Source organism: Heteronotia binoei, chromosome 5 (genome assembly GCF_032191835.1).
Source record: "Heteronotia binoei isolate CCM8104 ecotype False Entrance Well chromosome 5, APGP_CSIRO_Hbin_v1, whole genome shotgun sequence".
Taxonomy (NCBI): domain Eukaryota; kingdom Metazoa; phylum Chordata; class Lepidosauria; order Squamata; family Gekkonidae; genus Heteronotia; species Heteronotia binoei.
In genome coordinates, this window is record NC_083227.1 from 91,028,242 (window position 1) to 91,046,358 (window position 18,117).

General features: G+C 42.6%; 1 protein-coding gene across 2 annotated transcripts in view; it reads left to right on the forward strand.

Annotated features, from left to right (window-relative positions):
- Positions 1–4,863: 4,863 nt before the first annotated feature.
- Positions 4,864–18,117, forward strand: part of CARD19 (caspase recruitment domain family member 19) — a 57,535-nt gene continuing 44,281 nt past the window's right edge. Inside the window, exon 1 of one of the 2 annotated variants that reach the window (XM_060239811.1) lies at positions 4,864–5,021. In XM_060239811.1, the coding sequence (XP_060095794.1) occupies positions 5,015–5,021 (7 nt within the window). In that variant the 5' untranslated portion in view covers positions 4,864–5,014. The remainder of the gene's footprint in view (positions 5,022–18,117) is intronic. The other variant, XM_060239810.1, reaches the window with a different exon arrangement.

Below are 18,117 nucleotides of genomic sequence, written 5' to 3' on the forward strand. Positions count from 1 at the left end.
TTACAGGAGCACAGTTTCTGGGAGCATCCATGTGACATCATCTTCTGTTTGTTCTGCTTCTCTGTTTTCCCCTGCATTCCTGTCATCTAGTTTGGTAATTTTTTTTTTGGAAAGATCACAACTCAGTCAAATCAACTCTGAACACTGTGTGGATGGGAAATTGCACATTTTTAATGTCCTAATCATGGGGACATTTTTCTTGTTTTAGGCCATGTGGTTGTCATTCCCCCTAAAACATACCCAGGAGAACAATTTTTAAACATTGTTATAGTATTATAAAAAGCAATACTCCAGCATTTTTAGTCTAGAATAATGATGCAAGCTGTACATTTTCCCTATAACCCCTGAATGAAAAGGGCTAGAGACTTTTAAATTAAAGTTGGGAAATAGTGTAGAGGAAGGAGATAATGGCCATGGGGGACAGGGGCTGAGAGAGCTAGCATGGTTTAGTGATTAAGAGCAACAGACTCTAATCTGGAGAACTGAGTTTGATCTCCCACTCCTCCACATGAAACCTGCTGGGTCAGAACTCTTTCAGCCACACCTACATCACAAGGTACCTGATTTAGGGTTGCCAGGTCCAACTCAAGAAATATCTGAGACTTGGAGGCGGGAGTGAAGCCAGGAGACTTTGGGGGTGGAGCCAGAAGCAAGGGTGTGACAAGCACAACTGAACTCTGAAAGGAGTTCACATTTAAAGGATCCACACACCTTTTAAATGCCTTCCCTCCATTTGGAAATAATGAAGGATAGGGGCACCTTCTTTGGGGGCTCAAAGAATTGCACTCCCTGATCCAATCTTTCTTGAAACTTGGGGAGTGTTTTGAAGATCGGCACCAGATGCTATGCTGAAAATTTGGTGCCTCTACTTCAAAAAGCTGCCCCCTCAGAGTCCCATATACCCACAGATCAACTCTCAATTATACCCTATGTGAATCAATCTCCATTGGATATAATGGAGTGCCCAGCAGACATTCCCCCATCTCACTTTCTGATAACCTTGGGGGAGAGCCTCCAAACTGGAGGATCCCCTGCCTCCAACTGGGGATGGGGAACCCTATGCCTGTTGTGAGGAGAGGAAGAGAATATAATTGTAAGCCACTTTGCGACTCCTTAAGGTAGAGAAAAGCAGGGCATAAAAACCTACTCTTCTTTTGAGGCATGCAAAATGCAAGGAAAACTGCTATGTGAGTAATCTACTTTCATTGTGAATCTGTCTGTATTTGGAGTAGTGACTAATGAGAGTCACACAGAGATAATCATTTCCACGTGGAAGCAACCATAGATGAGGTGGTTTCATGTTTTCACCTCTTATTATTAACTTTGGAAGGTAGATTAAACTGAGTAACAGTGGCTGGCTCAGTGTTACCCAGTGAACTTCATGGCCTAAACGGGGATCTTAATCCAGGTCTCTAGTCAAAAGTCTAGCAGTCTATCCACTATCTTCAATGGATTTCACTTTTAAGTATGTATTTCAAAACTTAATACTGATTTTCTTTTAGGCAGGTCAATGCATTTTGGGCTGAAATATCTAGCAGAAATGTCTAATATCGCGTTTCACACAAATGTATGTGCCCATGCTTGTAATTGCACCATTAAATTAAATAGTGCATACTAATAATAAATTACATATGCAAATTAGAAAAATACCATTTTTTATTTTGGACACCTAAATTGTGTGAAAAAATAAATTATGTTATGAGAAAATGTACAATTAATTACTTCTAAAAGTGGCAAATAATTTTGTAAGTCCAAATTTATATTCACAGTTAAAACTACAAAGTAAATTAAGTTTGTCACCAACTTTTATTTACAGGCATGAATTAGAATATTTCTATTGTCTAGACAATAAAGAGAACTGATAATGCTTGTAGGAGCAATATAAACCAAAGGCATCAAATTCTGTCCAAATACCTCACGTGATTAATTACCGTACTTTGCAGATTTAACTCTTTACAGCTTGAAGTATGATTCCCCCCTCCCCAAAGCCATTATTGTTATAGAAAATGTGTTTTACAGTGCAACCTTAGGCAATGTTACACCCTTCCAGGTCACTGAAGTCAATAGACCTAACTCTACTTCAGGTGGTAGTGTAAGTGACAATAGTGCACTAGTTGGTAAATAGGCTGATGTAATAGCACAACACCTCTCCACAATGCTTATCATATATGAAGAGAAGACAATATGAGGGGAGAAAACAGACTTTCAAAAAAATTTTCTTAGCAAGGACAGGGTAGGAAACTTACAGGAAAACAATTAGGTGAAGTGGTTCCAGAAATGATACCTTCCATAACATTATTGTTACATATTATTCCTTCAGATATAGATTAGAACAAGTGGGAACCAGCAAGGACTTGCAGGGGGCACCTAATTTATCCTACCTCCACTATTTCCTCTTTCTCTTTCCTGAACGTCCCACAGCCTCTCCCCTTTTCCTCCTTCCATCTCTCCTTCTAGGGTTGCCACCCTCCAGGTGGAGCCTGGAAATGTCCAGGAATCACAACACGCCTCCCAACTACAGAGATCAATGCCACCATTACGTTTGACAGCTCCAGGTTGGTAAATTCCTGCATTAATTAATTAATTGGAATTGTTAATTTGGAACCCTTAAGCAAGCTTTAGTCTTAGGGTTCAATCCAGTAGGTACACAACTGTCAGTAGGAAAATGCAGACTTCCAAGTGTTACTTTATGTATATAATAGACAAAGGAACAGCAACAACACATAGAACCAACCAAGACACATCATCTAATACGCATGGTGCTACTTCAAAACCTTCTATCACTAAATTAACATACAGTTATAAAATGTGAAGCCACCAAAAAAAATGAAGACAACCATACTGAACTTGAATGTAACTTGTTTATCATTCAAGGTGATATATCAAAAGATAAGCAGACTTAGAAAAGCTAGAACAGGGGTGGCCACATAGAATAAACATCAAATGTTTGAGAGCCATAAGATATGAACAAATATCACACAGGTCTTTATTAAAACTCTTAATACTTTCTTTGCATAGAAAGATAAAATACATATTTATGCACTTTAAGAAGACGAAGACTGCAGATTTATATCTGCCTATATCTTCTCTCCCTGCAATAGACACCCTATGAAGTGGGTGGGGCTGAGAGGGCTCTCACAGCAGCTGCCCTTTCAAGGACAATACCTGCAATAGCTATGGCTAACCCAAGGCCATTCCAACAGCTGTAAGTGGAGGAGTGGGGAATCAAACCTGGTTCTCCCATATAAGAGTTCACACACTTAACCACTACACCAAACTCAGCTATGCTAGAAAGAGACTTAAAAAAAAAAAGCTGGGAACAGTCAATAATAGTGCCTTGACACTAAGGTTAGTAAATACAGCTCTCATAAGAGCTATGAAACTAAGGGGGAACCCTGCGCCGCAGTCTTTAAATCTGTTCCTCCTTCCAGTGGCTCCCTCAGCTCTTGCTCTCTCTTTCTAGGTCTCCGGGTGATCTCTGTGATGGAGAAGAGCTGTCAAGCCTATTTTCCCCTCCTTCCCCACTTCACACATGGCAGAAATAGTCACCTACCTATGGGTCAGCACTCAGAGGCTGACTGAGGTTCCAATGCTAAGGATGTTTACTTGACAGTAAGCCTGCATTAAGTTCCTCCTTGACCTCCAGGAGCTGCACAATGTGTGAAAGAGCCGCATGTGGCTTCTGAGCCACAGTTTGGCCACCAACTGCTCTAGAATATCTTATCAGCATCTTAGAGTTGGGTCACCATGTATTGCTCTTACTGTGTCCTTAATTCTGTAAAGTATTACTTGAATCTCTGATGTTTTATCTTTCTTGATTCTGAGTAATCAAGACAAAATCTGCTTGGAAACCCATGGTAGATCTGCAACAATGGACCAGCTTCCTTTTAAAAAAGTAAACCTGTACCTCCTTCTCATATGCAGTGGGAAGAAATGTTTAGGCTGCACCATTTCCTTTACAATTTTGCAAGGAAAATGGCTAGTGATTTTTAAAAATGAAAGCTGGGAACTAGTAAGCTGTAAATAGATGTTATAATGCTATAATATAACAAATCCTGATTTTTTGGAGGAGGGGGCAACAGAAGTCATGGGTGGGGGGATGGTTGCTGCTCTGTTGCCATTGTGAACACCTGTTCACTGACAGCAGCAAATCCTGCACCAAGAATTGTTGCCGAAAGGAAGCTCTGATCTCTAGAGTTGCCAGCTTGAGGTTGGGGAATTCCTGGATATCTGGGAGTGGAATGTGGAGGGCAGAATTAGGGTAACCAGCTCTGGGTTAGGAAATTCCTGGAGTTTTGGTAGGTGTAGCCTATCGAGGGTGGGGTTTGGGGAGAGCAAAGCTGTAAGAGGAGCATAAAGTCATACAGTTCCTCTAAATTGTCGTTTTCTCCAGAACGGATTTCCCTTGTCCAGAGGCCATTTGTAACTCTGGGGTATCTCCAGGCCACACCTGTTGGTTGGCAATCCTAGCTCTGGAGTTTAGTAAGAATACTTGGAATGCATACTAAGGAAAACGTGACGCTTTGGGAAAGCAAGTCGAAGGCTAAAAAGTTTGGTCACAAAAAGGGAAAGCAAGCCGAAGGCTAATAGCAGGGACGAGTTAAGCTGGTTCTGCATGCTCGTTCGTTTATGCGAACAATACAATCTGCCACTCTCCAGTATCAGATTGCCACTGTGCTGGGGAACGGAAGACAATTTGGAGCTCCTTTTCTGTTCTTTAGACAAGTGAGAAGGAAAGCATCCCAAAGCGATCGTCAAATAGAAGACCTAGAAAGGAGAGAGTTTTGCCTCCGGCTAAGAAAGCAGCTGCGGTCGGCTCCGTGAGCAGTCGCGTGGCCGAGACCTAGCTGTAGCCTGTAACCTGAGCCACGACGCTGTCTGTTGCTCCTTCTCCCTGCCAAGGAAGGAGGGCTTACCCGTCAGCGCTTGCAGGGGCGGGACTGACAGATGTAGCGCGAGGAAGTTTCCAAGCAGCGCCAGGCCGGGTTTCCTTCACTGTTGCCTTGCCGCCATTATGCCAGGTTAGTACGCCTCTCTCTCTCTCTCTCCCTTAAAGACTAACTGCGAGAAGAGATAGCGAGCCACGCTAAAAGTTGGCTGCAGGGGGCGCACAACCTACAAGACTGTTTGGGAACCGCCTCCGGGGTAGGAAGGAGTAGGAAATGGGCTGTATCGAATGTCAGAAGGGAGGGAAGGTAACAATCCCTGTATCTTTGAGACGTCCCAGACCTGTGGGTGGGAGCGGAGTTTTGCATTCCGTTTCTTGTCAAGCCGCCTGTTCCTAGCCCTATTTCCTGGGAAGCGAGCCCCATGCTTAACAGACGTTTACTCCAAGAAAATGTGCGTAGGTTTATTCGGAAGCAGGTTTCACTCAGTTTACGTTAAAGGACTGTCCTTGGCGGATTCGTCGGGAACAAAGACCCGTTTTAGGAAAGCGGTTTTAGGATTGCAGTCTATATGCATAGCATAGGATAGCATGCAAAGAAAGGGTCCCTTGGGACAAGTTCGCTAGTACAAAACCCTTCGGGTCCAGCGCAAGACTGCACTGCAAGGCAAGGATGTGTCTTTTGTTGTTCTGGTAAACATGCCGCGATCCCGCCTCCCGCGCTTGAAATAGAGCCTTGAGTAGTTGGAAGGACGCTTCTCTTCTTTCAAAAACGCATTTGTGGATGTAGCTCAATGTCAGAAGTTATTCTTGCATTTTATCCAGCTGAATAATTCTGAAATGTCAAGCACAATATATTGCAGGATACTATGAATAATAAGAAGGGAACTCCCTTAAGTGCGGAAGTGCGTAACAGATGGAATAAATTATGTCAAGTGAGTCAGGCAGTGGGCCTGTGCGTGAGTCACTAGCACTAATGCCAGAGCCAACCTATTATTGGGCAAACGTTATTTGGAGACGCTTCGAGGCATAAAAGTTTGTTTTAAGCATTGCAAAAGGCTCTTACACATTTGCTTTTCATTTAATCTTTTTGGTCGTGCAGTTCAGGATATTTCGGGGGGGGGGGGTAGTTTAAAACTACTCAGCTTTGCAATTTAGGTAGAATGGGTACACAACTCCAAACACACCAAGGGCCACTTTTACATTTTCATTAACTTCATTCACATCTTTCTCTGTGCACACCATAATCTGACCCTCTAGCATCACTGGTCTGTTGAATCCCTTTTTAGCCATCCTTTTTTCTTTCTACACATCATAGCAGACACTCTCTGCTACTTACTCCGTTACTTCTCTCAACATCCCTGTCCCTCTTTATGTTTTTCTTCCCTGGGCCCCTTGTTTGGTTTCCTCATCTACTCTTTTGCTCATTACCTGCAGCAGGGGCAGCACACAAGGCTTTCGCTCTCCAAGCAATGATGGAAGCAGAGAATTTGGAAGGTGCAGCTTGTCATGACCTTGTATGACAAAAACCAAACCAAAGCAAAACCCCAACAACTATACTTGCCAGCAATTCCACACAACTTTTCAAATATGCCTGCAATAGGACATGCTATGGAGGCTTTCTGTGTGGAATAGATCACAGGGTTCCAAAGTATCAGAGGCTCCATAGCTAAAAACATGTACAGCTTTGCAGGATGTAGCTTTATTTGCAGAATGTGGCTTATCATTGCTTTCTATTGTACTACTTGAATGTCTTTTAGTTGTCATACAATTACAGAGGCATAGGCTGTAAACTAGCTTATCAAGATCTTTAGACTGTTTGTAAAGTTCAAAAGAATATACCAGCTGACATGTACTAGTATGCATTAAATGGCATTTGTTCTTACTGAGAGCTGCGTCAATTTCATAGACTAGATCAGAGCTACTTCCCCAAAAATAGCTGTAGGGTTTGAGTCACCCATATGATACAGATGCTTCAAATGGAAACATATTTTAAGTCTTGTACAGAAGCAATGCTTTGAGCTAAGCAGGGAGAAGACAACAGTTGTTCCAGTGAAGATCAAAGTCAAGTGCTTTTTAATGCTATTCTGATTTAATTGGATATTTTTAGTGTGCCTGGAAGTGGTTTGCTGACTTGATACTCATGGATAGTCCTTTGTTATTTCTGCATACTGACCTTCAGAGCTCCTGTTTCCTTGAGCTAATGCCTGCATGATTCACATGGCTGGTTGCCCAAGGTGGAGCCTTCCACTTCTAGGCTGTCACTTCAAATTCAGCTTAGATCACTGGAGACTAAAAATTTTATCAGCATCTGCCAGCTGTTTTCTGACGTAAAGCCATTCTAGAGCCTTGCATGATGTTGCTGTGGACACAGGTCTCCTGTTAAGAAAAGCTTCTTTTGAGGGGGATGTCGGCATAGAAAATCAAAGAAGTCAGTGAGCTATGAAAAACTATTTTGTAGCCTCAGGTGCTTCTCCCTATTTTTCATGCTTTGTTGCAAAAGGGGGGATTGTTGCTTCTTGAACAGAGAACTTAGTCCTCTGACTAGTTACTCTTTAAAGACTAACAAAATTTGTAACAGGGTATGAACTTTTGTCCTCACTTTTTCAGAAAGCTCATACCCTGCCACAAACTTCGTTAGTTTTTAAGGTGCCTCTGGATTCTTGCTCTTTTCTACTGCTACAGACAGACTAACATGGCTAGGCTATCCATCTTGATCTTGGTTCCTTGATTTTGGTTCCCCACAGAAAGTATGTGGGGGCTGCATTCTGTGGCTATCAAGGGCCATGTTCATTCAGACTCTTCAGCTGAAAAAATTCCTTCACAGCCTTTATTCCTGTCCTATTTTTATTTAAGGGACAGTTTGCCATGTGAAGGCAGGCAGAAGGTTTGCATGACTGCAGTGACTGAAAGCCCATTACTGACATTAACCACTGCACTTCACTGGCTCTCACTGTTATCCAGACATGCCCCCCTGCTGCTATTTTTAATCTCAAAATTTTCTTTATTGAAAATTCAAAAAGCTTACATAAAATCATAAAGCTTCAAAATATGATACAACTTAAATTCCACACATAGATAATAACACAAAAAATAAATATAAGTTAAATAATTAGCAAAATCAATTCTTAAAAAAGGCGACCACTTTTCCATTACAGACTTATATTAAGCTGTTATAGCATGTGACTGCACCTCATCAGTGATCTTATCAATAGCAAAATAATCCCAAACTTTGAGATACCAAGCCTGAATATTGGGAGACTGCACATCTTTCCATTTACAAGCGATGACCGCTTTAGCTGCTGTAAGTAAATTCATTATAAGCTCTCTATCTTGTTTTGAGGCAGAACCAGATTCCCATAGACATAGATGAATCACACTTGGAGAAAATGGAATCTTACCACCTATGATCTTGAAAATTTCCTTAATCACCAGTTTCCAAAAAATGATAATCGCAGGGCAAGACCAACAAGCATGAAAAAGGTTGCCCTAGAACCACAACCGTTCCAACAATGTGAGGGCAGGTCAGGGATTGAGTGCAAGAGTTGAGCAGGGGTTAGGTATCATCTAGAAATCACCTTATATGTTTGGAGCCTAATATTGAAAGCAGGTGATATGTATACAGCAATATTTCAAATACAACTCCATTGTACTTCAGATAGAGATACACCTAGATCCTTATGCCAGGCATTTTGGTAATTATGAAAAAAGACTTTTCGGACATGTCAGCAAATTATAAATTCTCTTGATTAATCCTTTGATAGGTGTTGCATCAAAATATAATATTTTTTTCAAAATCAGAGAGTAATATGCGTACTGCTGCTTCTTTGGTTGCCTCTGCTCTTTATTGTACAGAAATGGATTGCACCCAGTTTGGAGACCAGAACAATTCAGAACTCTGGGATTAGGGTTGCCAACAGACCTGGATATAGATGTCCTTTCCTGCGTGGAAAGGGGCAGCAGAAGCTTTTTGTGGCATGGAGGTAAATAGTGTATCCTGAAAAATAATATCCAATTAAGCCACTGTTAAAGGAACAGGGCATTGTTTTCTCCAAATAGTTGGCAACCCTACCAGGACATCCTCACAACAGGATCTGCATTTGTTTTCTTTGGATAGGACTAATTGCAGTGCTGGCAAGTGGGAAATGAGGAAAAAGGCAAAGTGGTCTCTAGTGTATTAATTGGACTGTGGCTTCACATAGTCACCTGGATGCGAATAGTTCTGTGCCTTATTTTTGTTGGCGTATTCGCTGGTATGCTCTGGATTTGTGAGGCTTAAGAATAGACAGCACACTGACTTGTGCTAACTATTTACATTTATTTACAAATATGCAAGTTATAGTTGGTCTGGTATACACTCGACAAAGTGCTTCACCAGACATCACGTTTGAGAGCAGAGAATACACTGTACAGGCTCTCCCCAGTTATATACACATAGCTATATACAAGCACCAATCAGCACATAGTCCTGAGTCATCCTGCATAGGCACAAGTACTCTGGACAGAACCAGTATGCACCTGCTGAGGGAAGCTGTCAGGAACTGTCACACATCACACTCTCCCCATACGAGCCCCAAAGAGCACTGAGATCAGCAGGGAAGAACAAGCTGACTATCCCTGGGCCAAAGGAGGCGAAATTACAGAACACTCGTACACGGGCCTTCTCCGTTGCAGCTCCGTGCCTGTGGAACCAGCTCCCGGAGGAGGTGCGGGCTCTGCGGAGCCTAGACCAATTCTGCAGGGCCTGCAAGACCATCCTTTTTAGGCAGGCCTTTGCAGACTGCTGACAAAGGATGGCCGAACTGATGACCCATCAAAGTGACTCTATTTAGTGATCTTTGCCATTATGCAAATAGACAGAATAGCGCCAGGAACATCACTGTTGCTGTTAAACTATGTAAACTGGAATGGTTTTTTAAGACACTGTTGATTTAAATCATTGTATAATTTTAATGTCATTTTAAAATTACTGTATATTACTGTATAACTTTTTATCTGAATATGTTGTTAGCCGCCCTGAGCCTGCCTAGGCGGGGAGGGCAGGATATAAATACAATTTATTATTATTATTATTATTAAATTGTCATAGATCATGTGCATTAGACTACAGCCTGAAGTCTTACAAGCAAGCATATACTGACACTCCCCCTAAGACTCAGGCGATGAGTCCCAGCCTTTGTTTCAGAGTTACAAATTTGTCCACACTTAAATATTTAGTGAACAGGTCTGCTACATTTACATCAGAAGAACAGTACTGTAACATAATCAAACCTCTATGTACAGTCTCCCTGACATTCTGATAACGAATGTTAATGTGTCTACTTCTTGTTTTGACACCCTGTGCATTTGCCAACTGTTGAGCAGCAGTATTGTCACAAAATGCACACATAGGTAAGTTACATTGCATGTTCAGGTCTGTTAGCAGCTTATATAATCATTCCAGCTGAACAACACAATCACTTAATAATAATAATAAATTTTATTTATACCCCGCCCTCCCCGCCGAGGCAGGCAGAATACTCTGCTTCACAAGTGCTAGTTGAGACGTGTGGTTGTTTTAAAATTTCCGTAACACAAGAGCTCCATGCACATACACAGCATAACCTGTTGTGGACCTTCCATCTCTTCTTTCTCCCCAGCTTGAATCACTGTAAGCTGTTACTTGTGCTGAAGTTGTGTCTAGTACTAATCTGTTTGCAGCAGTACCTTTTAGATACCTCAATACTCTTTTTGCAGCAGTCTAATCTTTCATAAAAGGGCATGCACACTTCTGACACAACATATGAACTGTAATGCAGTTATCTGGTCTTGACCAACATGCTTTATACCAAGGGTGGTCAATGGTAGCTCTCCAGATGTTTTTTGCCTACAAGTCCCATCAGCCCCAGCCAGCATGGCTAATGGCTGGGGCTGATGGGAGTTGTAGGCAAAAAAATATCTGGAGAGGCCAACCCTGCTATATACAGTAGGGACCCAGTTAGTGACTGATACAATGCCTTGTTTTCAAACACTTTGTCATTAGGCTCTTTTCCGTAGCTCGTGATCATTGGTATAGTAACACAGTTTGCATTTGTTATGTTGTACTCTTCAAGCAGCTTTGTTATTTTATGCTCCTGACTGAGCTCAAAACATCTATTTATGTTCTTTGTAATGTCTACACCCAAGTAATGCTGAATGCTGCCCAAATGTTTAATCTTAAACGGGTGTTGAGTTGTTTGTATAAACCATTGCAGCTGCATATCATTACGGAACAGAAAACATATATCATAACAAACAGATAGCATTTAGTTTTCCCAGTGGTTTTGCTAAACATACATGGGTCAGCAATTCCCTGTGTGAACCCAAGATCAGTTAAGGCTTTGCTCAGACATTGATTCCGCGCTCTTACACTCTGCTTTAAGCTATACAGGGCTTTGTTTAGTGGTATCAAATTGAAAATGTATACCTTTTGAACTTCTGGTAGATACTCTAGGCCAGGGTTTCCCAAACTTTTCTTTCCTGTGGCCCGGTTATTTTTACATTTCTTCTTCGTGGCCCACTAAAATTTGGGGGTGGAGCCAGGAGACTTTGGGGGTGGAGCTAGGAGACAGGAATTGTGTCATTTCCTGTGGCATCAGTTCCAGGTCAAGAGCCAAGTGATGACACTTCCGGGGCACACTGAACCAGAACTCAACATTTTCCTGTGATGTCACTTTCAGGGCACTGCCCCCAAACCTGCCTCTTTTTCTGAAATAACTTCGTTTTCAGAAAAATCTCTCTGAAACTCATGCTGAGCCAAAATGGGGGTGGAAAAAGTCTGCAACTTTTTCATACATTCCCAAGGTCCTCTCTTTCCACCCCCACACCTGCATGCACCTATCTGTTTGTATGTTCTTCTCCAGTTTGTAAGCACTCCTAATCCCCATGTTCAGTTGCTTGCACCACCTACACACCCCTTCCTCAACAGCACTGGCTAGTGTATGCAGTTGGGAGTGCAGTTGCAATTGCCATCAGGAATGCCAGCACTGTGTAGCACCCACACTGGGCCCTGGCAGCTGATCTACCTCAAAATATGCTGACACATTTAGTAGGCCCTTCCTTCAGCTGCTACTACCTGCCTCAAGCTACAACCAAGCTTCCTTGGTTTCAAGAAAATCTTTTGACAGTTATTTTTCATGCTTTTCTTTGGCTGAAACACTGGGAATTTGCTGTGAAAGGTAGAGAATTGTACTGCAATTAATGAATTAATTTCAAGTTATATGAAGTTCACACAAGCTTTTCTGTAGTTATTCCAAAAAGGATATTTATGAGGGGCTTGCAGCTTTTTACTGGCTGTGTTTCCCATGCTGTTGTGCCAGTGAACTTCTTTAATCCTTTTTAATATCTGCAGGAGGAGTTTAATTTTGGTGCCAGACAGCTGTTAAAAGCAGGACCAGTAAAATGGTGCCAGGTTCACAGTACCATCACTTCCAGTGCTGTTGAGATATACAGCAGTAATCTCCAATAATCTCTTTCTGCCCCACATCTCTCACTCTTACTCACTCATACAGAAAACTCATAGAAACGCCAGCTGGCTACAACTGGGGGTGCCAACTTTTCATTGGCAGAGCTCCTATGTCTGCAACAACAGTATGATGAACAGAAAAGTTTAATCTAGTAAAAAGGGAAGGGAAGGAAAGGGAAGGGAAGGGAAGGGAAGGGAAGGGAAGGGAAGGGAGAACATAAGAGAAGCCATGTTGGATCAGGCTAGTGGTCCATCCAGTCCAAAGTTCTCTCATACAATGCCCTCAAAGCACCAGAATATCTACCAGTGGGGCCAGGGCACTAGAAGCTCTCCCACTGTTGCTTCCTCACCCCAGCACCAAGAATACAGACAGAGCATCACTGGCAGGGAAAGAAAGAAAGAAGGGACAAAGAAAAAAAAGCCTCACTCACCATTTGATGACCCCAGCCAGCAACAATTCTGCCCAGGGGTTATTTGGTAAAAAAAAAATAGCTACTGGAATGCCCACTCCTGCCCCTCCCAACTGAAAAAAACATCCCCCTCCCTTCTTGGATGCTCAGACCTCCTGGGGAAATCTCCCCCAAAGAACATACTACAAGGCAAATGAAAGCTCATACCTTGAAGAACACTTCATGGGTCTAAAGTGCCAGTGGACTCCAGTTTTTTTCTCAAACACTGGAAGGGGGGAGAAGGAAGGAGAGGCAGCCCAGCTCTTCTCTGCACAACACAGAGATGGGGGATGGAAGGAAGCCAAAAAGAGCTCAGGCTTTGCAGCCTGTGTCAGTGTTCAAGACTAGCTTTTCTCTGCACAATAGAGAGACAAGGGAAGGAAGGAAGCAGAGCAGAGTTCATGCTTTGCTGGGGGCGGGGCTAGTTTTGACTTTTCTTGTGACCCGGTAGTGAGGCTTCCGTGGCCCGGTACTGGGTCACAACTCAGCAAATGGGAAGCACTGCTGTAGGCACCTTTTGCTCACTTTGTTCACTCTCAGAGGATTGTTGCCTGGGAGCTATCTCTTGTTTTACACTTTTGGTTTCCTCTGATAAGGGGCGTGTGACCTGCGAAGGCAATTCATTAGCATGCACTCTGTGCCAATTCTGGTCATCACAAAAATTGGCAGACTGCCCTGAGCCTGCTTCGGTGAGGAGGGCGAAATATAAACGCGATAAATAAATAAATAAATAAATAAAGCTCAGTGTTTGATGTTCATTAGCAAACCTGTATGCTTTCATTCCTGTCTGATAGCCTAGGAACAGAAGCTTTTTGGAGTGAGCTCCTCCTTTCCTTCTCTGGTTTAAAGGAACGTTCACCCAGGCCTTAGACTGCATCATATCTTGGTGCCAAAATTTCTTAAATGTCCCAAACTGGGGTTTTTGTTGTACAACACCTTGTAAGGAATGTTATCTATGGACCTAGTCCAAATCCTGTTGATTATATAGCATGCAGCCTTCAATGCTTCATCCCAGTAAGTGATAGATAAACCAGCGTCAGTAAGCATAGACTGCATCATATCTTGCAAAACTCCCCCCTTCCTTTCAGCCACATCATTCTCCTGCAGTATTGACACATTTGCCACTCTATGAGTTATACCTTGTGCTTGCAACCATCTGTTAAATTCAGAAGACATGAATTCACCTTCCATGTCAGTCTGCAAAGCACATAATTCACCTAATTGTTTCTGTACCTTGCATGCCCAATATTTTACTGTTGTGAACATCTCAGAATTCTTTTTGAGCACATACACCCATGAGAATCTGGAAAAATCATCAACTAAGATTAGTGCAAACCTTTTATTAGAGTGGCTTTTGGGGAAAGGTTCTTTTACTTCTGCATGTACTAAAGCCAACGGTTTTGCAGACACTCTATCACTTTTTCTGGCAACCAGGAATGCTTTTGATTTTCTGCGTTTGCACACTTCACAATCAAGGAACTCTTTGCATTCCTTCACTCCCTCATGCCCCACAATAGCAAGTGTTTTGCTTATAAATGTTAAAACTGGCATGCCCCAGTCTTCAGTGGAACAAATGCACAGAATTATCATGAGGTTTTGTGTTTGCTACCACCTGTGCTCTCACAGATAAATTTTCTATAATATAGACATTGTTTTGCAACCTTCCCACAGCAAACACCTGGCCACCCTTCATTATTTTGCACGAGTTGCTGTAAAAAGTCACAGTAAAGTCGGCTTTGTCCAAAGCAAGCACATTTAGTAAATTGTTTTCAAGAGCAGGAACACACAGCACTTCTTTAAATGTGTGTTGAAGTGCTGGGAATGTGACACTTCCCTGACACCATACAGCAGAGTTCCTGCCATCAGCGAGACTCACATGTTGTAATGGTGAGGAATGAATGTCATGAAGCAGGTATTCGTTTCTGCAAAAGTTCTGAGATGCTCCTGAGTCTAAAATCCACACCCCACGTGCAGCAGCCACATCTTTGACCACCAATGTGGCCTGATGGCTGTGTGAAGAGTTATGCGTTGTGCCTTTCTTCTTCCACTCCAGGCATGATCATCTCAGGTGCTTTATAGACTCACAGCAGAAGCATCTGCGTACTTTCAGAGCAACTTGAGACGCCTCTCCATGCTTTTTACTCTCTGCTCGGCCAGTCTCGCAGCTGGTCCCTTTTGCCTCCTCTGCTTTGGAATGCTGCCACGTCTCTGAGGAATGCAACTCCCTCTGCCTGTCTTCCTCTTCCAGCAGGCATCCAGTGATGTAAGCCATGGTTAATTTGTTCGCTTCTGTAGATTCTAGTGAAGTTATCAACATATTGTAATCCACGGACAGGGAACTGAGAATAATAAACACTTTATCCTCCTCTGGTACAGTTTTGCTACGCTGCTCCAGTTGCTGAAAGCATTCAGCCGAAGTGTTTAAATGAGCCCTCACAGACTCCCCCTGTCTCATTACAGTCTGGTACATGCAATGGGTAATTGCTATCAGAGACCCAGTTGTGCTTTGCACGTACACAGCCTTCAGACTGTCCCACGCTTGTTTAGCCTTTGGCTTACCAGATACGTGCACAAGCTGGTCATCTGCCACACTCAAAATGATGGTCGCAAGAGCTTTTTCATCCTTGACATCGTCATCAGCAGCTGAAGGGTCTGGGGGAGTGTCAACATACAGCCACAAACCTTCATGCTTCAGATAATGTTCCATCCGAAGAGCCCAAACATTATAATTAGTAGAAGTGAGCTTCTCCACCAGCAGAGCAGTCGGTGCCTGAGCCATGCTGTCATCTCCGTTCAGCAGCTGGTCCTCAGAATCACTCCCATTCTCTGAGCTGTTATCAGGAGCCTGGCTGACCACGTCTTCCTCCTCAGCTCCAAAAGTGGCAGCTGCAGACATCCACTCAGCCACAGGTCACCACAGCAGTTCAGCCTCATTCAGAACCTCCAGAGCACAGCACAGCGGAAGCGTGCTGGGCCCATAACCTTGTTGGCGTATTCGCTGGTATGCTCTGGATTTGTGAGGCTTAAGAATAGACAGCACACTGACTTGTGCTAACTATTAACATTTATTTACAAATATGCAAGTTATAGTTGGTCTGGTATACACTCGACAAAGTGCTTCACCAGACACCACGTTTGAGAGCAGAGAATACACTGTACAGGCTCTCCCCAGTTATATACACATAGCTATATACAAGCACCAATCAGCACACAGTGCTGAGTCATCCTGCATAGGCACAAGTACTCTGGACAGAACTGGTATGCACCTGCTGAGGGAAGCTGTCAGGAACTGTCACAAATCATGAACTGTCATAGATCATGTGCATTAGACTCCAGCCTGAAGTCTTACAAGTAAGCATACACTGACAATTTTAACATATTTGTGTTTCATAAAAACATCCAATGCCTGTATTTAGTCAGAGTCCAGCACTCTTTTCCATCAGCAGCCAACCAGATGCCCTTAGAAGTTTACTTGTGACTGGAGAGGATGGAGTTAGCCAACTGTCCATCCCTCCCATGCCTAGTATCTGATTATTTATTGCAGATAAATATGCATGAAGAGTGATTGTATGCCTCAAATGATAGAAAATGAGGCAAATAAAGCCATTACCTCTCTAAGTTTAGCATTGGAAAACCTGGTTTTTAATAGCTTAAAAAAATTCACACAATGACATCCGCTTCTGCTTTGCTGCCAGAGGCAATCAAACTTTGAAGCTATTTGCAGTCTGCAATAAACTATGGATTTGTTTGATTCTTGTCAAGAACTGAATGAATGAATGAATAAAGAGTCTTAAATTGTAAGTAGTTATCATAAAGACCAGGTCAATTAGCAATCATTGTTACTTCTATAATAGCCTGCTTTGTAGAAAGAATAGTGTCCTGTCCTTTTATGATGAGCACTTTGCTTTGTTAGTGCTATTTCTTGTTCAGTGCAGTTAAATACCTGCTTCATTTTATTTTGTATTGCTAGTTCACTTGGCAATATGATCTGCAGAAATGTGAATTGTTTTAGGATACACTATGTCTTTTGTGTGTTAAAACTGTATGCAGCAAAACAATAGCTACATAGTTCTGTTTTTACTTATATCATATTTGAGAGTATACATGTACACATCTCCAATTGAGACAGCTGTCAGAGGAAAACACATCTAGTGTGCATAAACATGTAGAGTTGCCAGTGCTGGACTTGGTAGATAAGGTTATTTTCCCCCCCAGATGGGAACAGGCTTGGTGGTTTCCTCATTGCTGCTGTGATTCTGACACAGCACACTGACAATGAGATGCACGTATGGCAGGTTTCCTGCATTTTCTTTGCCCTCAGTCTCCTGGCAGTGGCCATCCCCACCAGCATTAACACAGATTGTCCAGGGTTTACCACAATTATATATTGTTGTATAATTATAACAATATATGAAAAGAGGTTCTCTGAATTCCCAGCTTTCATTTAAAGCAAAGAAGGTCTCTAGAACCATTCACTGTGGAGATATAAGAAGAAAGGCATATCTTTGCAACAAAATGGGCTAGAGCAGGGGTGTTGAACTCATTTGTTATGAGGACCGGATCTGACATGAACGAGACCTTGTTGGGCCGAGCCATGCTGGGCCTGGTCATGTGTGTACCTTTTTAAGTTTAAGTAGCAGAGATGTAATTTTATAAAGAACACAGACAAACCCAAATATATATTTTTAAAAACTTGAAAACATAATTAAACGTTAGCACTCATTGGTTTTAAAGATGCTTTTTTTGTATTTCTCCCATGGGATCCAGGGAACTGGGCAAAGGAAGCTCTGGCTCTTTCCTTCCTTCCCCAGGGGACGGGGGAGAGGAGCCTCAGCCAACAGAAGGAAGAGAGGCTTGGCTCAGTAGCTCTGCTGTGCAATTGAGAGAGCCTGGCAAAGTAAGCTATTCCTTCCCCCTTCCTCCCCAAGGGAGGAACCTCATCCAATTGAGAAAATAGGGGTTTTGCTGTGTAGCTCCTGTGCAATTGAGCAAGCCTTATAAAGCAAGCTGTGATACAGAAGGAAGCAAGAGAGAGGGAGAAGGAAGCAGATGACAGCCAATTGCTTGGGGGCATGATAGGAGCCCTCCGGGGGCCTGATTTGGCCCTCAAACTGCATGTTCGACACCCCTGGGCTAGAGGCTTCCTTATTTTGTTGTAAAAAAAGAAAGAAAGAAAGTTGGGAATTCAGAGAGCTCAGCAACACATTGTTACAATGATATAAGAATTGTCAACTGTCTATTAAAAATAACTCCCAAAGCCCCCTGCCCGATGTGTGGAAAAAATGGTTGCCACTGGGACA